Source organism: Eubalaena glacialis, chromosome 2 (genome assembly GCF_028564815.1).
Source record: "Eubalaena glacialis isolate mEubGla1 chromosome 2, mEubGla1.1.hap2.+ XY, whole genome shotgun sequence".
Taxonomy (NCBI): Eukaryota; Metazoa; Chordata; class Mammalia; order Artiodactyla; family Balaenidae; genus Eubalaena; species Eubalaena glacialis.
Window position 1 is genome coordinate 148058959 of NC_083717.1, and position 18267 is coordinate 148077225.

The 18267-nt window shown below is 34.6% G+C and overlaps 1 protein-coding gene across 6 annotated transcripts in view; it reads right to left on the bottom strand.

The window, feature by feature from the left end:
• The window catches only part of DDHD1 (DDHD domain containing 1), an 89197-nt gene that overhangs the window by 8730 nt on the left and 62200 nt on the right, over positions 1-18267 (bottom strand). For 3 of the 6 annotated variants that reach the window (XM_061182569.1, XM_061182568.1, XM_061182571.1), the window contains exons 6-10: positions 15845-15951; positions 8402-8664; positions 6813-6888; positions 3425-3574; positions 776-1028 (exon numbers count right to left, since the gene is read on the bottom strand). In XM_061182569.1, coding sequence (XP_061038552.1) covers positions 776-1028; positions 3425-3574; positions 6813-6888; positions 8402-8664; positions 15845-15951 — 849 coding nt within the window. The remainder of the gene's footprint in view (positions 1-775; positions 1029-3424; positions 3575-6812; positions 6889-8401; positions 8665-15844; positions 15952-18267) is intronic. The other 3 variants (XM_061182572.1, XM_061182573.1, XM_061182574.1) reach the window with 1 other exon arrangement.

Genomic DNA, 18267 nt, shown 5'->3' on the forward strand with positions numbered 1-18267 from the left:
ATTCTATTTTATTCGTGATCATTGTTTTTTAAAGTATTTCTTAAGACTAAAAATGTTAATAAAAGAACCATGCCATTCACATGGGCATATATTCACTATTGATATGCTTACTCCTGAGGTTAAGTGGATATGTTATAAAAAGCTATGAATAAACAATCTTTATGACGAAGTCAAATATCAATGAGTCCAGCAGATAAAGCCTTTTTATAGTGCCATCTTGTGGCATTTTATACTAAGGCAACTTGTAACCAAAAGCAATGGACAAACTAAAGTGGCACAGAATTGAGCTCTGGTGCTACACCATTGTGGCTGGTACTGGAGATCATTCAAAGAGAAATTAAATACCCTTGTTGCCCTCAGGAAGGACACATATTTTGAGAGACTTTTAGGACATGGATCAGAGAACTGGTCTGCAGGGGCACCCTTAGTACTCAAGCACTCCTCATGGATGAGGAAGCAGAGCATTAAAAACTACGTGACTTCCCAAGATCTCACAGTAAGTGATGCGGCCAAGATTAAAATGAGAGAATTGATTCCCCGATCTTCTTTTGTGCATCCAGCTATCTCATATTCTTTAACTACAGGATCTGATCTAATTAAGAGAACTTTAGTGCTTTTGCCCTCAAATATGAACAGTGAGAAGGTGGTTAGCTCTAAACATGAGGATTAACTGTTGGATGTTTTGTAATACATAGAGTATTTCCAAGTACTTAAAATTTCATGTCTATATAAAAGTGCTTAAATTCATTGATAAGGAATACTGAAAAGAAATTACCTAATATGCTTGCTTTGCCTATATTTGTTATAGATTCCCCATAGTGTCGGCGGGACAAGACTGGTGAAGTCACAGGGCTTGGTATTGTTGAAATGCCTTCACTGTCTGAAATTGAGGTAGGTTCTTTTGCTGGGTGAAGAAAGCTTGGCTTCATATACTCATAAGGTAGAGGATTGGAAGTATTATACCAGTGGATCTGGACAGGTGAAATGTTGCTGTAGTGTTTCAGTATTAACGGTTCTAATCTATAAGCCTTGATTTAAAAAAAAAATTCAAAGAAACAAAACATTAAGGTACAATGCTTGGATTTTAGTAAACTGTTCATTCTTATTTTATTGCATGCTCAGTAGACCTCAGCAAATGTTTAAAAACCTGGTATTCTTAACATGTGTTCTTATTTCTTCACTGTTAATAATATGTAGTTTGTCCAATTATAGATCCTTGATGAGACTATAAAAAAACAATTAGTCTAGGCTAATAGTGCCCATTAATTAGTTTTTCAGAGAAATATTCATTTTTATTATGTTCTGATATCATCTAGCAGTTAGATTTATATTAGTCTCACAAACAAAACTGAAGCAGTAAACAGTAACCTGGAACAGAGCAAATAAGGTCAATTTTTAATATCTAAGCTCTCAGTAAACCCTACTTTCAAGTAGATTAATATAGTAACAAACACTACATGATGGTATAAGACCATTTGTCTAATGTGAAGTAGGGATGATATAGCAGAAAAGGCAATGGACTTGGCATCAGAATTCCCCGAGTTCATATTCTGGCCTCTGTCACTTATTAACTATATGACACTCACCAAGTCACAAGGTCTCAGAGCCTCAGTTTCCTGAGCTATAGAAAGGAGATAACACTTCCTACTACCTCACAAGGATGTTGGGAAGAATAGATAACTTTGGAAAAACTGCCTAGCACAATTCTCACATAAGCTATTTAAAAAAAAAATTTCACAGAAGAACTATAAAACGAATAATAAAAATAATTTGTAATAATGAGTTTGGAACCCTCCTTTATAATACAGCTGACCCTTGAACAACACAGGTTTGAACTGCGTGGGCCCACTTATTCATGGATTTTTTCCCCCATAATTACATGTTACAGCACTACATGATCTGCAGTTGGTTGAATCTATGGATGCGGAACCGTGGATACAGAGGGCCTCCTGTAAAATTACACCCCAATTCTTGACTGAGCACAGGGGGTACCCCAACCCCCGAGTTGTTCAAGGGCCAAATGAATAACAAAGTTTAAGACTGTACAAAGTACAGGGTATATACTGAAAGTTTAGAGTTCACCTATGATCTCAAGTTCACTTTCAAGTTATAGGAGAGTGAGTTAAATGAATGCATATTAACAAAATACTCAAGGTCTAACTGGGTGTTTTGCACACGTTTTACTTAATCCTAACAACCCTATGAGGTAAAATATTATCATCTGCATCATATAGATAAGAAATAGTCTCAGAAGTGAGTTGGCCAAGATCGTGCAGTCAGTATTTGAATCTAATACTAGATTCCATTTCAGTGAAATTTCTTAAATATAACCGTTTTGATTCTTTAACATATGAGAAATTTTCTAAAATTCTGGTGTTTAGTCATTGTTATATTTATTTGGTACTAGCTAAAGATCTTTTAAAAGACTTTATAGAATTATATAAAGCTATTTTTCAGAGGATAAATGCTATTTAAAATAGTTTGTCTTAAATCTAGTTATATCTAGCCTTGTCCCCAAGAGGATTTAAGGAAGAATTTTTCTCATCCAAAAATCTTACTTGGCATTAAACTGTTTACCTGGATGCAGACAGATCCTAGGAGTATTTACATTAAAAAATTTATTTACAGTACAAACATAACAGAGAATCTAAAAATCCAAAATGTCATAATTCCACCAAGCTAAAATAAATTCTTCCACTTTTCTATGTTTAATACATAATATTTAAATGTTTTCATTTCTAAGAGGATCTACCAATCACATTTCAATGTTGCAGCACACTTTAGAGAAAAAAGTATTTAAAGTGGGATTTTTAAAATTTATGGTTGCTACATTATTGGTATTACAACTGGTTAAGGTTTGAAAGTCCAGATGACTCCTGTCTTTTGGATTAATTGTCTAAAGATAATATTTTTACATTATGCTTTCATCCTACAAATACAACATGAACAGAACATCTTTAAGGTATTTTATTTCCTGATCCTTAAACTAATCAAAGAACAAATATTTTAAAAATATGAACTCATGCAAATGTAATAGATAAAGGCATATCTTGGAGATACCGCAGGTTTGGTTCCAGATCACTGCAATAAAGTAAATCACACAAATTTTTTAGTTTCCCAGTGCATATGAAAGTTAAGTTTACACTATACTTAAGTTTATCTGTTAAATGTGCCACAGCATTATGTCTAAAATAACAACATACATACCTTAATTAAAAACTAATGCTGTTGGAAAAATGGCACCAATAGACTTACTCAATGCAGGGTAACCGCAAACCTTGTTTGTAAAAAGACGCAGTATCTGCGAGAGATGTCTGTAAATGAACGCTTTCTCATAAATTCAGCAGTACCTTGCAAGATTTCTTACAGAGTCTCTTAGGAAAAATTTAATACTGAGAGATAAATGTCCATATTTGCAACTCACCACTGGATCTGTTGGATGAAAAATGTTTAGTAATCGGTTACAAATCTCTCTGGGCAAAATATGGTCTTGACTTCCAGTGTTTCCTGGGCGGATGCCACGCAATGCCAAAAAAACTGCCAGCGGGGATCCCATACAGAAGAAATTTTCAACCTACAATGATAAAGTCATCCTAAATTTTAAAAGTGGTGAAGTGTTTTTCAAAGAATTTGGGCACAACATAATATATGGTAAAATACAAATAATAAATTTATCTCCAAATATATATCTTTTTAAATGAGCTTTGTCTAGATGGTATCTGCATTACTTATTAACTATATAACAACCATTAATTATTCTAAACAGTCTATCCAGGAGCAACTTCATTATCTTTAAATCTAATAGAAAATGAAGAATGAGAATAAGGAGAAGGAAGATTTATTAAGCTACTATTTTGTGTAAAGTAATAGTATATTAGGTATTCTAAAACATATAAAGACCAATAAGGCAGAGCTTCTGCACTCAGAGTTTACAATCCTGCGGGGGAGGCAGAATAAAATAGTGCACAATAGAGGGAAAGCGTGCTACAAGAGAGTAGACAAAGGAATAATTAATCCCAACTTTAAGGGCTTTACAAAGGAGGAAGCACTTGCACTGGCCATAAAAGATGAAAAGGATTTCCAAAGTTGGGGTTGGGATATACTGGGGCTGGAAGGATATTCCATACTGATAGAACCACATGAACTAAAGCAGAGGGAGGAAAGAAACTAGCTTAATTTAGAGAATAAAAATAACCTGATATGGTTGAAAATTTAGTATGGGGAAAATGTAACTTGGAATGAGAATGTACAGAACCTTGACTGTTTGACTAAAAGAGTTGGGCTTAATTTATTTTACAGGTAGTGAAAGAGAATAGGATTTGACCCATGTTTTAGGAGGTTAGTAAATCTGGTAGTAGCTTGTGAATGAACTGGAAAATTAAGAGGCTAGTGACTTGGAGACAAGTTAGAAAACTATTGAAAGAGTTTAGGCAAAAGATAATCTGCACCCAGGAGGACAAGCTGTTCCATTCAGAAATGGAAATTTGAGAGATTAGGATGGAATCAACATGAATGAATGGAGATGGGGATAAGGAAGGAGCCAGAGGCAATTCACAAGATTTGGGTCTGGCTGACTGGGAAGATATTAATTAATCCATTAATTGTAACAGGATACTCTAAGTAAATCATGTTTTTGTTCATAATTAGTTTGAGGTATCTGTAACACACCTAACAGGTATTGAATTGAGAATTTAAGACAAGAAATATAGAATTGGATATGCCAACTTTTCTTTCTTTGTTTATGATTGGTTTGCAGTTTGGTAGACAAACACACAAAGGAATTATTCTCTCTCAGATAAGAGTAATGATTGCTTTAGTGTTATCTATATCCATCAAATAATTTTAAAGGTGAAGAAGAGCTTTAGACATTTAGTCTAACCGCCTCATCTAGGGATGAATAAACAGATGAATTCAGAGATGTTAACTGATTTTGACTTGGCTACTGTTACATAACTAGTTAGTGGCAAAGCCTCATGATCACAACCAAAGCTTCCCACTCTCTAGACCAATGTTTGTTGACATATTTTTCCTCTTTTGAAAGTTCAGTGGTAATGTGTGACAAATCTAACACTCTTATTTATGAAAGTGAATCCATCTGCCAGTTAACAGGCATAGAAAGACCTCTGTTTCTTTTAGAACTCTGGAGTACTAAATATTAATTTGCTAATTCATCATATATTCCTTTTTAAATTTCAGATTTCTATATTTTTTCTCTATAAGTAATTAAATAATTAAAAATTCATATTATTAGACTACATGACTATGTATTAGAAGGATACACAATTATAGGGCATAAATTCTGGTAATGTGATAACTGAATTTTGAGATAATAAATACTTAGTGGATCGTACTCAACTCTCTAGTACAAAACCCAAGATATGAAATAGAAGAGTTTACTTTTACTATCAGATCAATTCTACATATTCAACATTGATTATATATAATAATGGTGGTAGAGATGGAACTCAAATTCCAGGTGGGAGGTGACTCCAAAGACCATGCTCTTATGGTTTTTATTTTATTTTTATTATTATTTTTTAACATCTTTATTGGAGTATAATTGCTTTACAATGGTGTGTTAGTTTCTGCTTTATAACAAAGTGAATCAGCTATACATATACATATATCCCTATATCTCCTCCCTCTTGCGTCTCCCTCCCACCCTTATGGCTTTTAAATGTATCTTATAACTTTACCATATGGCTTTTAAATGTATAAGTTAAAAAAAAAAACCTTTATAAGTCATAGAGATAGATTCAATAAGAATTTTTGCATCATTCCATCACTTAACCTGTATGTTAAGTTCCCATGATAAAAGATATCAAGAAGAAACAGTATAGTACACTAGACATGGGCATATATATTCAACTGGAAATGAGTATTAGGAAACTTACGTCATGTTCCATTTAACACTGCAAACAAATTGTTATTCAGGTATAGGCTGTGTCTTCTCCAATGGTCAGGTCAACGTCAATGTCTCTCTGCAACTTTTTATTCTTCTACACCGTTGCTTTCGACAGCTCTATTCCGATGCTCAAAAACCCTGAAAAGCTTTCCACCGCCCCTATCAAACATAAGGTCCCTTTTTCTAGCTCTTCCTGCTTTCCTACACCCTCCATGCCCTTTATCCTGTATATTCTAGCCAAACTGGTTTGCTCTCCATGCTCCAAACTAACTGCGTGCACCTCATCTTGTGCTTTTATCATACACTTCTTATTGATTGAAATGTCAGCTTTCCATCCCTGGAATCATCACTGATATAATTCCAGTTATTTTTCTTACCACATACCACTAGCTGGTCACAAAGATTTGTTAAATTCTAAATATTAGATATTTACCAGATCTGTCTCTGTTTTTCTTTTCTCACTATTTAAGATTATTTGGTGTTTCTTGGACGTACTATGAAGGTATATCCCTCCATGCCTTTGTTTATGCTGTTTCTTTCAAGAACACAGCAGCATTTCTCCTTTCCTCTACTTGGCAATATCCAATTTACTGAGATTAAGTACAAATGTCATTCATTTGTAAACATTTACAGGCAAAATTAAACCTCCTTCTCATGCATACATCATTCTTTATACTGCTAATAGACCCAGCAACACTGTGTTACATATACTGAGGGCTAGGAAACCATCTTGTCCATTCTTAGTGGAACCCAGAAACCAGCAGTGTCCAACACACTGCAAGTGTTAAAAAAAAAAATTCATTTGAAAGAATAATTAGGATTTCATTTGAACCCTAACATCATGCTTCAAATGATGTTTGAAAAAAAACTGAGATCAACAATGAAAATATCACCTGTCTTTCCTTACCTTAAATTTTAAGGCAGGTGTTTGTGTCATAGATGATGCCTTCAATCCGTGTAGCCGTTCTTCTATGTCTCTCAGCCTAGAAAGGAGTATGAGATTATGTACACATTCATATTTATAATTTCATAAGTATTAGATGTTTACCAGTTCACTAAGCATAAAGAAGAAAATAATGACCCATCACCCAATCCCTCAAATTAATCCTTATTGACAGAATTTAATAAATGTACCTGCTGTAGTACAGAAAGTCTAAAAGTTTATAAAGGGACTTCCCTGGCAGTCCAGTGGTTAAGACTCCACGCTGCCAATGCAGGGGGTGCAGGTTTGATCTCTGGTTGGGAAATTAAGATCCCATAAGCCGCGTGGCGCGGCCAAAAAAAAAAAGGCTAAAACAAAAAGTTTATGAAATAATTAGTAAAAGTACCCCTATTCTTCCAATACATGCTGTTAATAGCTTTTTGGGGGAAACCTTTAGTAAAATGTGAGGCACATACAAGCATATATACACCTTTAAAAAAAAAAACACAGCAAATGTTCATACCACATACACTATTCTGTATCTTTCCTTTTTCTACAGTTAATAATGAATCTTAGCAATCTTTTCACTTGTCCCCTGACCTACTTCAGATTTTATAACACCTGTGTAATTGTCCATCATACAGACAAACCACAGTTTAACCTTCCTCTGCTGATGAACATTTGGGTTATATCAACTTTTTCCTATTACAATGTTCTGTATGTAAGTCTGTTAAATTTTTTTTTTTTACAAAATTTTTTTTACTGGATTTTGTGTCTAAAATATAGCTCTGAGGCTTGCCAACATGACATTTTCTTTCAAAACTATCAATTATTTCTGACACTAAAAACTTTATGTATTTTTCCTATGGTACTTAATAAAATTCTAAACGAAATCCTTAGACAACTTCTACAAGACAAAAATAAATTCAACGTTTCCTGAGTAAGAATTTAAGTCAGCTAAATTGGTTGTTTTTATATAATGCTAACTATCAAAATGAGTGACTTTTCACTGTTCTATTAGAATCAATTAGATGATCATTAAGAGGACAAAAGATAAAGCATGTAACTAGAGATGAAGATAGGAATGTAGCAAAGAATTAAAAGATAGTATCAGGAAGGCTGCAAATGATTAGATAACTATAAAATCTGTCAAAAATATATTTGTCAACAAAAAAAGGGTTTTAAAATTATTTTCAGAATAATAAGAAAGGCAAAGGCCCATCTCTAAGATTAGTAAAACTACGAAAGATTGCAAGCTAGTAAACATTTTCAGTAAGGATTCTACAAAGTGACTCAGCTTGGAATAAGTTTTAGATTTCACTCCTAATAAACTGTGAAGAAAAGACAGAAGGAAAAAGAGGAAGATGGAAGAATAATTTATTTTATGCTATAGGAAAACACCTAATTAGTATGAAAATTAAGTCTCTAGCTTGATTAGGCATGTTATTCAATAATCTTTGTACCCAAAACAATGTATTTTTTTCTTTATTATGAAAATCTTAAGTTTTCACCTAAGAAGTCCAGTGATTCCATGAAGACATTTTAAATTCTTTTAAGAGATTAGGGTATTTTACCGTTGTTTAGTTATATAGAGCTCATCAAGAAGATGACGTTCTTCATAGCTCATCCATTGTTCATCAGGCAACTCTTCTTCCTTCTGCAGCAACTGTTCATAGAGTCGAACTGGATTCCAGCCAGTCATTATGTCATAAGTGATTACACATCCCAAGGAATGTGACACTATTGAGACTTTACCCCCTTTTTCTTCAAAGTCTGGATTCCGAGAACAGAAAAGGGAATATAATCGATTCAGCTCTTGCTGAAGGCCTTTAACTAGCTGTTTGAAATAAGAAAACATCAAATTAGAGTAATCACTGACTTCTACAAACTTTATTTCTAAACTCAAATACATTAAGGAAGAAAAACACACATTACTGGCCAAATATATCTAGGTTATTAAAAGTAACTCAGAACTCTACAGGAAATGAAGTAAAGGTATATGTAATATTATAATCTATATCAACACTAAAGAATAAAGGCAGATGTTACCCACACAGATCCTTTCATAGTCCTTAAACCAATTATTTAAGCCAGCAGTTCCAGAGATTTAAAAAAAAGTTCCATGCAGATTCTAGTAGATTTCCAAAGAGTCCTGGATATTTCTTCTTCTTTGCAACGGACTCATATGCAATTCTAAAGTCTTGTACCTTGTAGCTTTTAAGCCACAGTAAGTTTTAGGAAAAGAATATCTGAGTTTATGGTAACAGGGTGACTAACATATTGTATATGCAACATATATATACTATTACTTTATGCATTCTTTTAAAGATTTTTTTTTTTGATGTAGACCATTTTTAAAGTCTTTATTGAATTTGTTACAATATTGCTTTTTTTTTTTTTTTTTTAATGTTTTGGTTTTTTGGCCACGAGGCATGTGGGATCTTAGCTCCCCGACCAGGGATGGAAACCGCACCCCACGCATTGGAAGGCGAAGTCTTAACCACTGCACTGCCAGGAAGTCCCACTTTATGCATTTAGATAAGAGTAATGTAACGAAAGTCCATTGTGTGACAAAAGAAAAAGCTTATGTTGATCTACTTGATATTCCAAAATTCCCACTAAGTTGGTAATATAGATTAAGAGCAAAAAGTTGTTTTTAAAAAGCAAGACTTTTTTAAGGTTTAGAGGTTAATAATGTGGGAAGTATCATAGCCATTTTTCTTTGTAAAACTGCTTTCTTGAAATTTAGCTTTAACAAATATTACTGAAATATTCTATGAAGTGAGAAGAACAAGGTTCTTTTGTTACTCAAATTCATTCATACGGGGCCCTGACCTGATTTTTAAGGCAGTCCTCTCCTCCTCCTATCATTGCTTACTACTATTTAGTTATAAAATTCCTGCCTGATATTCAATTTCGCACTTCAGTCCTTCTTAATATGTCAGCTGTTACTCAGACAAACAAACATTAATTATATACTGCTTCCATTTTCAATCTTTAGCCTCCACTAGGTTTCACTGAACATTCTTTAGCAGATACAAACTGGAAATTATTTGAGCATTCATGCTTGGCTGGGTTAGCAGTGACATGAATGAAGGTGCAATGTTCTTTCTGATTGCTGACATCACAGAGCGCTACACTGCAATACTGAGGTCTGGTTAAAGCTATTGAGACCATGTATTGGGTCTGGAGGGCTTGTTAAATACAGATTACTGGGCTCCATCCCAGAGTTTCAGATTCAGCAGTTCTGGGGACTACACTAGTGGCAAATGCATATAAAAATCTCCCGAGACATGGGTTGTAGGTAATTCTAGTCAACAGAATTTAAGAAATAGGCAGTGTGATGTCAAATTACATGCTCTTTTCAAAGGGAGCTATAATGTAATGCTTTGGACTTGGCTTGGATAAGAATATGAACCAACCCTTAAAATTTTGTTATTTTCCTAATTTATAATCTACAAGAAGGGAGGTGTAGAAAAAGCTAATGTTTCAATAAAATAAATTCCTTTAAAAGCAACATTTGTTAATAGTTTTTACTTTTGAAGGCCTAGATTTTAAGACTCCTACCATGTAAGTATAGAAACACTGGATCCCTTTGTGACCAACTATATTCATTTGGGATATCTGAACCAAGATTAATGATATACCCTGTGATCTTAATTTTATTAATTCTACAATATTATCTAATCAGTTCAGCTAACCTCTTACACACGCAGGCATTGGATGGCTCTTCAAAAGTTTAAAAGTTTCTAATTCTCATAACCACTGCCCCCAAATTAAAATTTATGAAGAAAGTCAACCGAAGAGGAAAAAAACCCAGCAGCTTCAAGAGAGAATCCAACACCCAAAATAGGGCTGAAGAATATAATTAGTCATTTGTCCTTCTCCCTGTTACAGGAAATTTTAATGAGAAAAAGTAATTTAGAGAGTTTTAGTCATATACATCAATTAAACTATTTTCAAATAACAATGGCAAGATAGGGCCATGACAATTCTCTTTATAGTTCTTCATTTTTAAAAGCCATTGAAAAGAGAGTTCAGATGTACAAAAGATATACAGTTCTCTATGGATTTTTCATGTTACTTTATTTAGGGTTGAAGAAAGAGCCAAAGGCTCTCTGATGATGTCTTGATAGACTGGAGTTAGTTTCTTTTTTAAAAACTGGTCCTCAGAAAGTATGACCTGAGAAGTACTGATCGATACACAAAACTTTTTCCCTAAGCACAGCTTTTTAGTGCACAATCACTAATTAGGGTCCTCCCATGTGCATCTCAGAAACTTGAGTGAAAAGGGGCCTCAGAGATGATCTAACTTAAACTGCTGTGAAGATAAAAGTCCCTTCAGCAACACCCCTCTTAAGGGATAAGGAGCTCAGCATCTACCCCAGTATCTTCATCCAGAAGTGGTCACTTTTATTTAAAAAAAATTTTCGGGGCTTCCCTGGTGGCGCAGTGGTTGAGAGTCTGCCTGCCAGTGCAGGGGACACGGGTTCGAGCCCTGGTCTGGGAGGATCCCACATGCCGCGGAGCAGCTGGGCCCGTGAGCCACAATTACTGAGCCTGCGCTCCGCAACAAGAGAGGCTGCATTAGTGAGAGGCCTGCACACGGCGATGAAGAGTGGCCCCCGCTTGCCGCAGCTGGAGAGAGCGCTCGCGCAGAAACGGAGACCCAACACAGCCATAAATAAATTAAAAAAAAAAAAAAAAAGTTAAAAAAAAAAAAATTTTCCCCCCCGTTTTACTGAGATATAATTGAGATAGACTGTTTAAGTTTAAGGTGTACAATGTAATGATGTGATATAGGTATATATTGTGAAATGATTATCACAGTAAGTTTAGTCAAAATCCATCACCTTATATTATTTACAAATTTTTTCATTGTAACACTTCTGTATTTTTAAGGCAGTTTTGCTTATTACACAGTTCTTCATTAGTAACCAAACATGTCCCTTTCCGTATTTTCAATTCACAGATCCTTATTTTACTTTCTAGAATTAACAGAGTAAGTCTATTCCTTTTTTTAAAAATTGTAGCCCTTGAAATATATAAAGACAGATATATACTTAACTACAACTTGAAAATCTAAGCACAAGGAATTTATATATCATAATATCTTTGATCCTCATGACAATCTTTATCAACTAGGTATTTTATGTCCATTATATAAGTGAGGAAGCTGAGAAAGTGAGAAATTTGATCTAAGCTAGTTAAGTGGCAGGTTTTGAATCTGCATCTGTTTGACTCCAAAGGCTCTTATTTATGCCTATCAAATAAACCTAACAAGGTTAATTCACCAGGCATGACAATCCTACAGAACCCCTGTTGGCTGTTACTTATCACTACTTCCCTTAGGAAACATATATTGTTGAAAAATAATTTAGTCTAAATATTGCCTAACACCAACCTTGTGTTAAATGGACTTTGATTCGCAGAATCAGCTTTCCTTTTTAAAGAATAAGAACAATTTTTGCCCACTTCTCACTAAGTTTTTCTTTTATTTTCTTTTGTTCTTCACAATGCTTTAAGCAATGTTTCCCAAACTTCTCTGATGGTATCACCTGGGGAATTGTTAAAAACACAAATTCACAGGTTCTATCTCAGACCCACTGAATCAGGATCTCCAGAGGAGGGACCTGGGAAACTATTTTTTAGTTTCTTTTTCTTAACTTTTTATTTGGGAGTAATTTCAAATTTATAAAATCTTGCAAAATAAAAATAGTACAAAGATCCTCACATAGGCTTTATCCAAAATTCACCTAATGTTAGCATTTCCTCCTATTTGCCTTATCATTTGTTCTGTTTCTATAACACACACACAACTTTTTTGTGAACCATTTAAGGTTATATTACATATGTCATGGTCCTTTACCCCCAAATACTCCAGTGTATATTTCCTAAGACTAGGAATATTCTCTTCCACAATCATAGTGCTGTTATCAACTTCATAATTCACTTTGATATATTTCATCTAATCTAGTCTACCATTCACATTTTAATTTTGTCAGTTGATCTGTATTATCCTTTGTAGCATTTCCCCCAATCCAGTACAGGATACAGTCTAGGATGAGATATTATAATTAGCTATCACGTCTCTTTAATCTTCTCTATCTGGAACATTTTCCACAGCCATTCTTTCTATTTTATTATGCCAACATTTTAAAAGAATACAGTCTCATTCCTACTTTTTTATTACAACTTCCTCATTTTATGTTTGCCTAATGCTTCCTCATAATTGGAATACTGCATAAATAATGCTGTGTCCTTCTCTAGGTGTCCCTCAGGAACACCCCATAAAGTTGTTGCTTGATTTCTCCACTGTATACCTTTATTTTTTAAACTAAAAGCAGTCTGAGAGGATACACTTTAAGACCATGTAAATATTTTGTTCCTCATCAAAAAATCTGCCCTCATTTTAGCATCCACTGATGATTCTTGCCCAGTCCTCTCCCCTACCTGATCCTACCATGATGGCTGCAAAATGAGACTTTCCAACTCCAGCATTCCTTCCACATTTATTAGTACGCCCTTGGCATCCTACTGAAGCAAAGGACCTCCCTTCTTCCCAATTTGTTTATCTATTTATCATTGATAAGGACTTACAAATTTTTCAATGATTTAGAATTCTTTAGTACATTATCCTTATTATAATTCTACAAAAGTACTATTAATAATTCCTTACAATAAGTAATAATTACTTAATTATTTTGGTGCTCAAATTGTTCCAGATTTGGTCAGTGGGATATGCTTCTTTAATTTGACTATTATGTCCTTGTGTCTTGCTCCATCATTCTTCTGAGCATTTTTCTACCTTTTGTCAAAACAAATTCTTCCAGCTTTGACTTGGACCTATCCTGCCCCAGCCCTGGAATCAGCCATTTTTCCAAGGAACTCTACTTTTTCTTAGTGGAGAATAACAATACTAGAGGCAAAGATCTGGGTGCTAGGTATACTCATTGGATTGGGGTCTCTGCTTCTTGGCCCTTTCAGCGGACAGAGGTAGGAAATATATGCATATATATACTTCTGTGCTTAAACATATAGGCTTAAATATATAGATGTTATCTACATACATCGGCTTATTTTCAAAATCATAAATTCACATTAATACCCTCAATTCCAATGCCCCCCATGGGGTTCTTTTTTTGCCCGCATTTTTAATGAGCACCACAAGTGATTGTTCTAATTAGGGATGCTCGGGATACACTGCTGAAGATTGCTGGTGAATCTCAGACACAAGTTCTCAGTGCTTTTCCATGAAATTCAACTGGATCAACAAACCAACTAATTTAAAACACTGGGTGTTCTCCTTCCATTTCATTTATCTTAACGATCAGTTCCCTTTTCCTACTGAGTATGTTTTATTCAATTCCATTCTGAGGAAGATTATCTTTGACTATAAGAGCAAAATAAAAAGTGATCACTTTCTCAGTCATCATTCACCAACGGCCAGAGGTTTGAGTCTGGCACTTTTCTCTTTTTAGTTTTTCTGGATATTAACGCCAACTTAAAGTTTTTAAAAAGCACTTATTACTTTTGGGGGATATGACTCAGCACATTTTAGCCTTGAAGATTCAGGATACCGTTTTAGGAGTACTACCAACCACGTGTGCGTGTGTGTGTGTGTGTGTGTGTGTATGTGTGTATAGTAATATGCTCTCAGCCCTTCTCTTTCCTTTTTTTCCCCCCTCACTGGTGTACTTGCAATACTATAGTTCAGTGTTCTAACCTTTAGGGCATATCTAATGATGCCCATTGTACACTATAAAGGACTATGAACGTGGAAATTATTAGTGCTCTACTTCACCGACTAGGCCTTCCTTTTTGGTTAGAATTAAGCCCAGAATAGCAGTTCTCCTTGTAGCTTCTTTTACTGTTTGTTCTCAATCAGAACAAGGCAGATCTTGCCCAATACTGGTATATGGCAATGAGGGGATATAGAAAGAGGAATGAAGAAAAATCCTAAGGGGATGGTAGTTGGAAGAGAAGGAATTTTCTGTGGCAACTAACCAAACATATTTCTGTCGATATGTAAAAGATATCCTGGATTAAGTTAGGGGATGACTCTGAATGAACAAAATCAGCAACGGATTGGCTTGGAGTAACACAGAGCAGCAGAGCCGCTCTATTGGTAATTACTCCTTGTACTAGTTTCTTTATCCTTCAAATGAAGATACTAATCATATCTACTTCATAGGGTAAGGATTAAACAAGTTAATACATGTTAGGTAATTAATGCGGTTATTCCCATGAAACAAAATTCTTTTTCTCTTACCAATAAAGTGACAAATTGCATTGGTAGAGATTCCCTCATCCCTCTGAATAAACTATCTCCTTTCACCTACCCTCCCCATCCGCCCCCCTTTAGGGTTATCTTTGTGATGCATGAGCAAAATTACCATTTGAGAACTACACAAATCCACTCTGGAAATGACACAATAAAAGCAAGTCTTTTATATACAAAAACACTTGAAGGACATTTCTAAGTGTTTAAAACTCTTTTGTGGGACTTCCCTGGTGGTCCAGTGGTCAAGAATCTGCCTTCCAATGCAGGGGACATGGGTTCGATCCCTGGTCGGGGCAACTAAGCCTGCATGCTCTAGAGTCTGCGTGCCACAACTAGAGAGCCCGCACGCCACAACGAAGAGCCCATGTGACACAATGAAAGATCCTGCATGCCACAACTAAGACCTGACGCAGCCAAATAAATAAATAATTTTAAAAAAGCTCTTTTGTGAGGATAATACTCATAGATATTACTAATCAGACTTATGAAAACTGTTATTTTTCAAAAAGCTATTTTCTAACCAACCTCTCACTTCCAAGGTTATCCATTTTATTAAGCGTCCCAATGTGCAGATTAAGACTTCAAATGCACTATGAAATATAGGCTATTTATAGATTAATGGATTCCTATAATTTCTCACTTGCTTGTAAAAAAAGAACATAAAATGTTAAAATTCAGGAATGTTACCACTCAAAAAAATACCCAATAGCAATAAGATAATCATGATACTTACTTCATCTCTATAAAGTGGGCTAGTATAATACATTATGTCCATTGCACTGCTATTTAACATATCCCTTAAACCTCGCACTTTGTCTGGAGTAATGGAATCAACAGTGTCTACAAGTTAAAAAAAAAATTAAAATTAGAGAAGATTCATTTCAGGGAAAGAATAAACTGTGAAAAACGTTACATTCTTTGAAATAACTGCTTTAAATTAACATTTATATATTCAAGACTAGCTGTGAATCTAATGAACCTTACCTTCTTGAAATTTTACTATTTGTAAATTTAAAAATAATGATGGAGGGTATTTACCTACCGCAAACATCACTGTGCTCATTAGTGCTGAAAGGTTAAAAAACATTTCCTCTAAATCAGGAACAAGCTAAGGATATCTACTCTTTTTTTATAATTAAAAAAACTTTTATTGAGGTTCAGTTGATATACAATATTATATAAGTTCCAGGTGTACAAACAGTAATTCACAATTTTTAAAGGTTATATTCCATTTACAGTTATTATAAAATATTGGCTATAGTCCTAGTGTTGAACAATATATCCTTGTAGCTTATTTATTTTATACGTAGTAGTTTGTACTTCTCAATCCCCCCCTTCCCCTATCTTCTCCCTCCCCCCGCTAACCACTAGTTTGTTCTCTGTGAGTCTGTTTCTTTTCTGTTATATTCACTAGTTTGCTTTGTTTTTTAGATTCCACATGTAAGTGATATCATACAGTATTTGTCTTTGTATGACTTATTTCACTTAGCATAATACCCTCCAAGTCCATCCATGTCGTTGCAAATGGCAAAATTTCGTTCTTTTTCTTATGGCTGAGTAGTATTCCATTGTGTATGTATATATACATGACATCTTCTTTATCCATTCATCTGTTGATGGGCACTTAGGTTACTTCCACACCGTCACTATTAAAAATACGTAATGCTGCTATCAACACTGGCGTGCGTGTAACTTTTCGAATTAGTGTTTTCGTTTTTTTCAGATATATACTCAGGAGTGGAATTGGTGGGTCATATGGTAGCTCTATTTTTAGTTTTTTGAGGAACCTCTGTACTGTTTTCTACAGTGGCTGCACCAATTTACATTCCCACCATCAGTGTATGAAGGTTCTCTTTTCTCCACATCCTCTCCAACATTTGTTATTTGTGTCCTTTTTGATGATAGCCATTCTGACAGGTGCGAGGTAATAGCTCACTGTGGTTTTAATTTGCATTTCTCTAGTGATTAATAATGTTGAGCATCTTATTTGCCTGTTGGCCATTTGTGCATCTTCTTTGGAAAAATGTCTATTCAGGTCTTCTGCCCATTTTAATTGGGTTGTTTATTTTTCTTGATGTTGAGCTATATGAGCTATTGGATATTAACCCCTTATTGGTCATATCATTTGCAAATATTTTCTCCCATTCCACAGGCTGTCTTTTCATTTTGCTGATGGTTTCCTTTGCTGTGCAAAAGCTTTTAAGTTTACTCAGGTCCCATGTGTTTATTTTTGCTTTTATTTCCTTTGCTTTAGGAGTCAGATCCAAAAAGATATTGCTATGATTTATGTCAAAGAGTGTTCCACCTATGTTTTCTTCTAGTTTTGTGGTTTTACATTTAGGTCTTTAATCCATTTTGAGTTTATTTTTGTATATGGTGTTAGAGAATATTCTGATTTCATTCTTTTACATGTAACTCTCTGGTTTTCCTGGCACCACTCATTGAAGAGACTGTCTTTTCCTCATTGTATATTCTTGCCTCCTTTGTTGTAGATTAACTGACCATAGTGCATGGGTTTATTTCTGTTCCATTGATCTATGTGTTGGTTTTTGTGCCAGTACCCTACTGTTTTGATGACTGTAGCTTCATAGTATAGTCTGAAGTCAAGGAGTGTGATTCCTCTAGCTCTGTTCTTCTTTCTCAAGATTGTTTTGGCTATTCAGGGTCTTCTGTGTTCCCATACACATTTTAAAATTATTTGTTCTAGTTCTGTGAAAAATGCCCTTGGTATTTTGATAGGTATTGCACCGAATCTGTAGATTGCCTTGGGTAGTATGGTCATTTTAACAATATTAATTCTTCCAATCCATGAACATAGTATATCTTTACATCTGTTGGTGTCATCTTCAATTTCTTTCATTGGTGTCTTATAGTTTTCTGAGAACAGGTCTTTTACCTCCTTAGGTAGGTTTATTCCTAGGTATTTTACTCTTTTTGATGTAATGGTAAATGGGATTGTTACCTTAATTTCTCTTTTTTGACAGTTTGTTGTTAGTGTATAGAAGTACAACAGATTTCTGAATATTATTTTGTACCTTGCAACTTTACTGAATTCATTGATGAGCTCTAGCAGTTTTATGGTGGTGTCCTTAGGATTGTCTAGGTATAGTATCACAACATCTGCAAACAGTGACAGTTTTACTTCTTCCTGTCCAA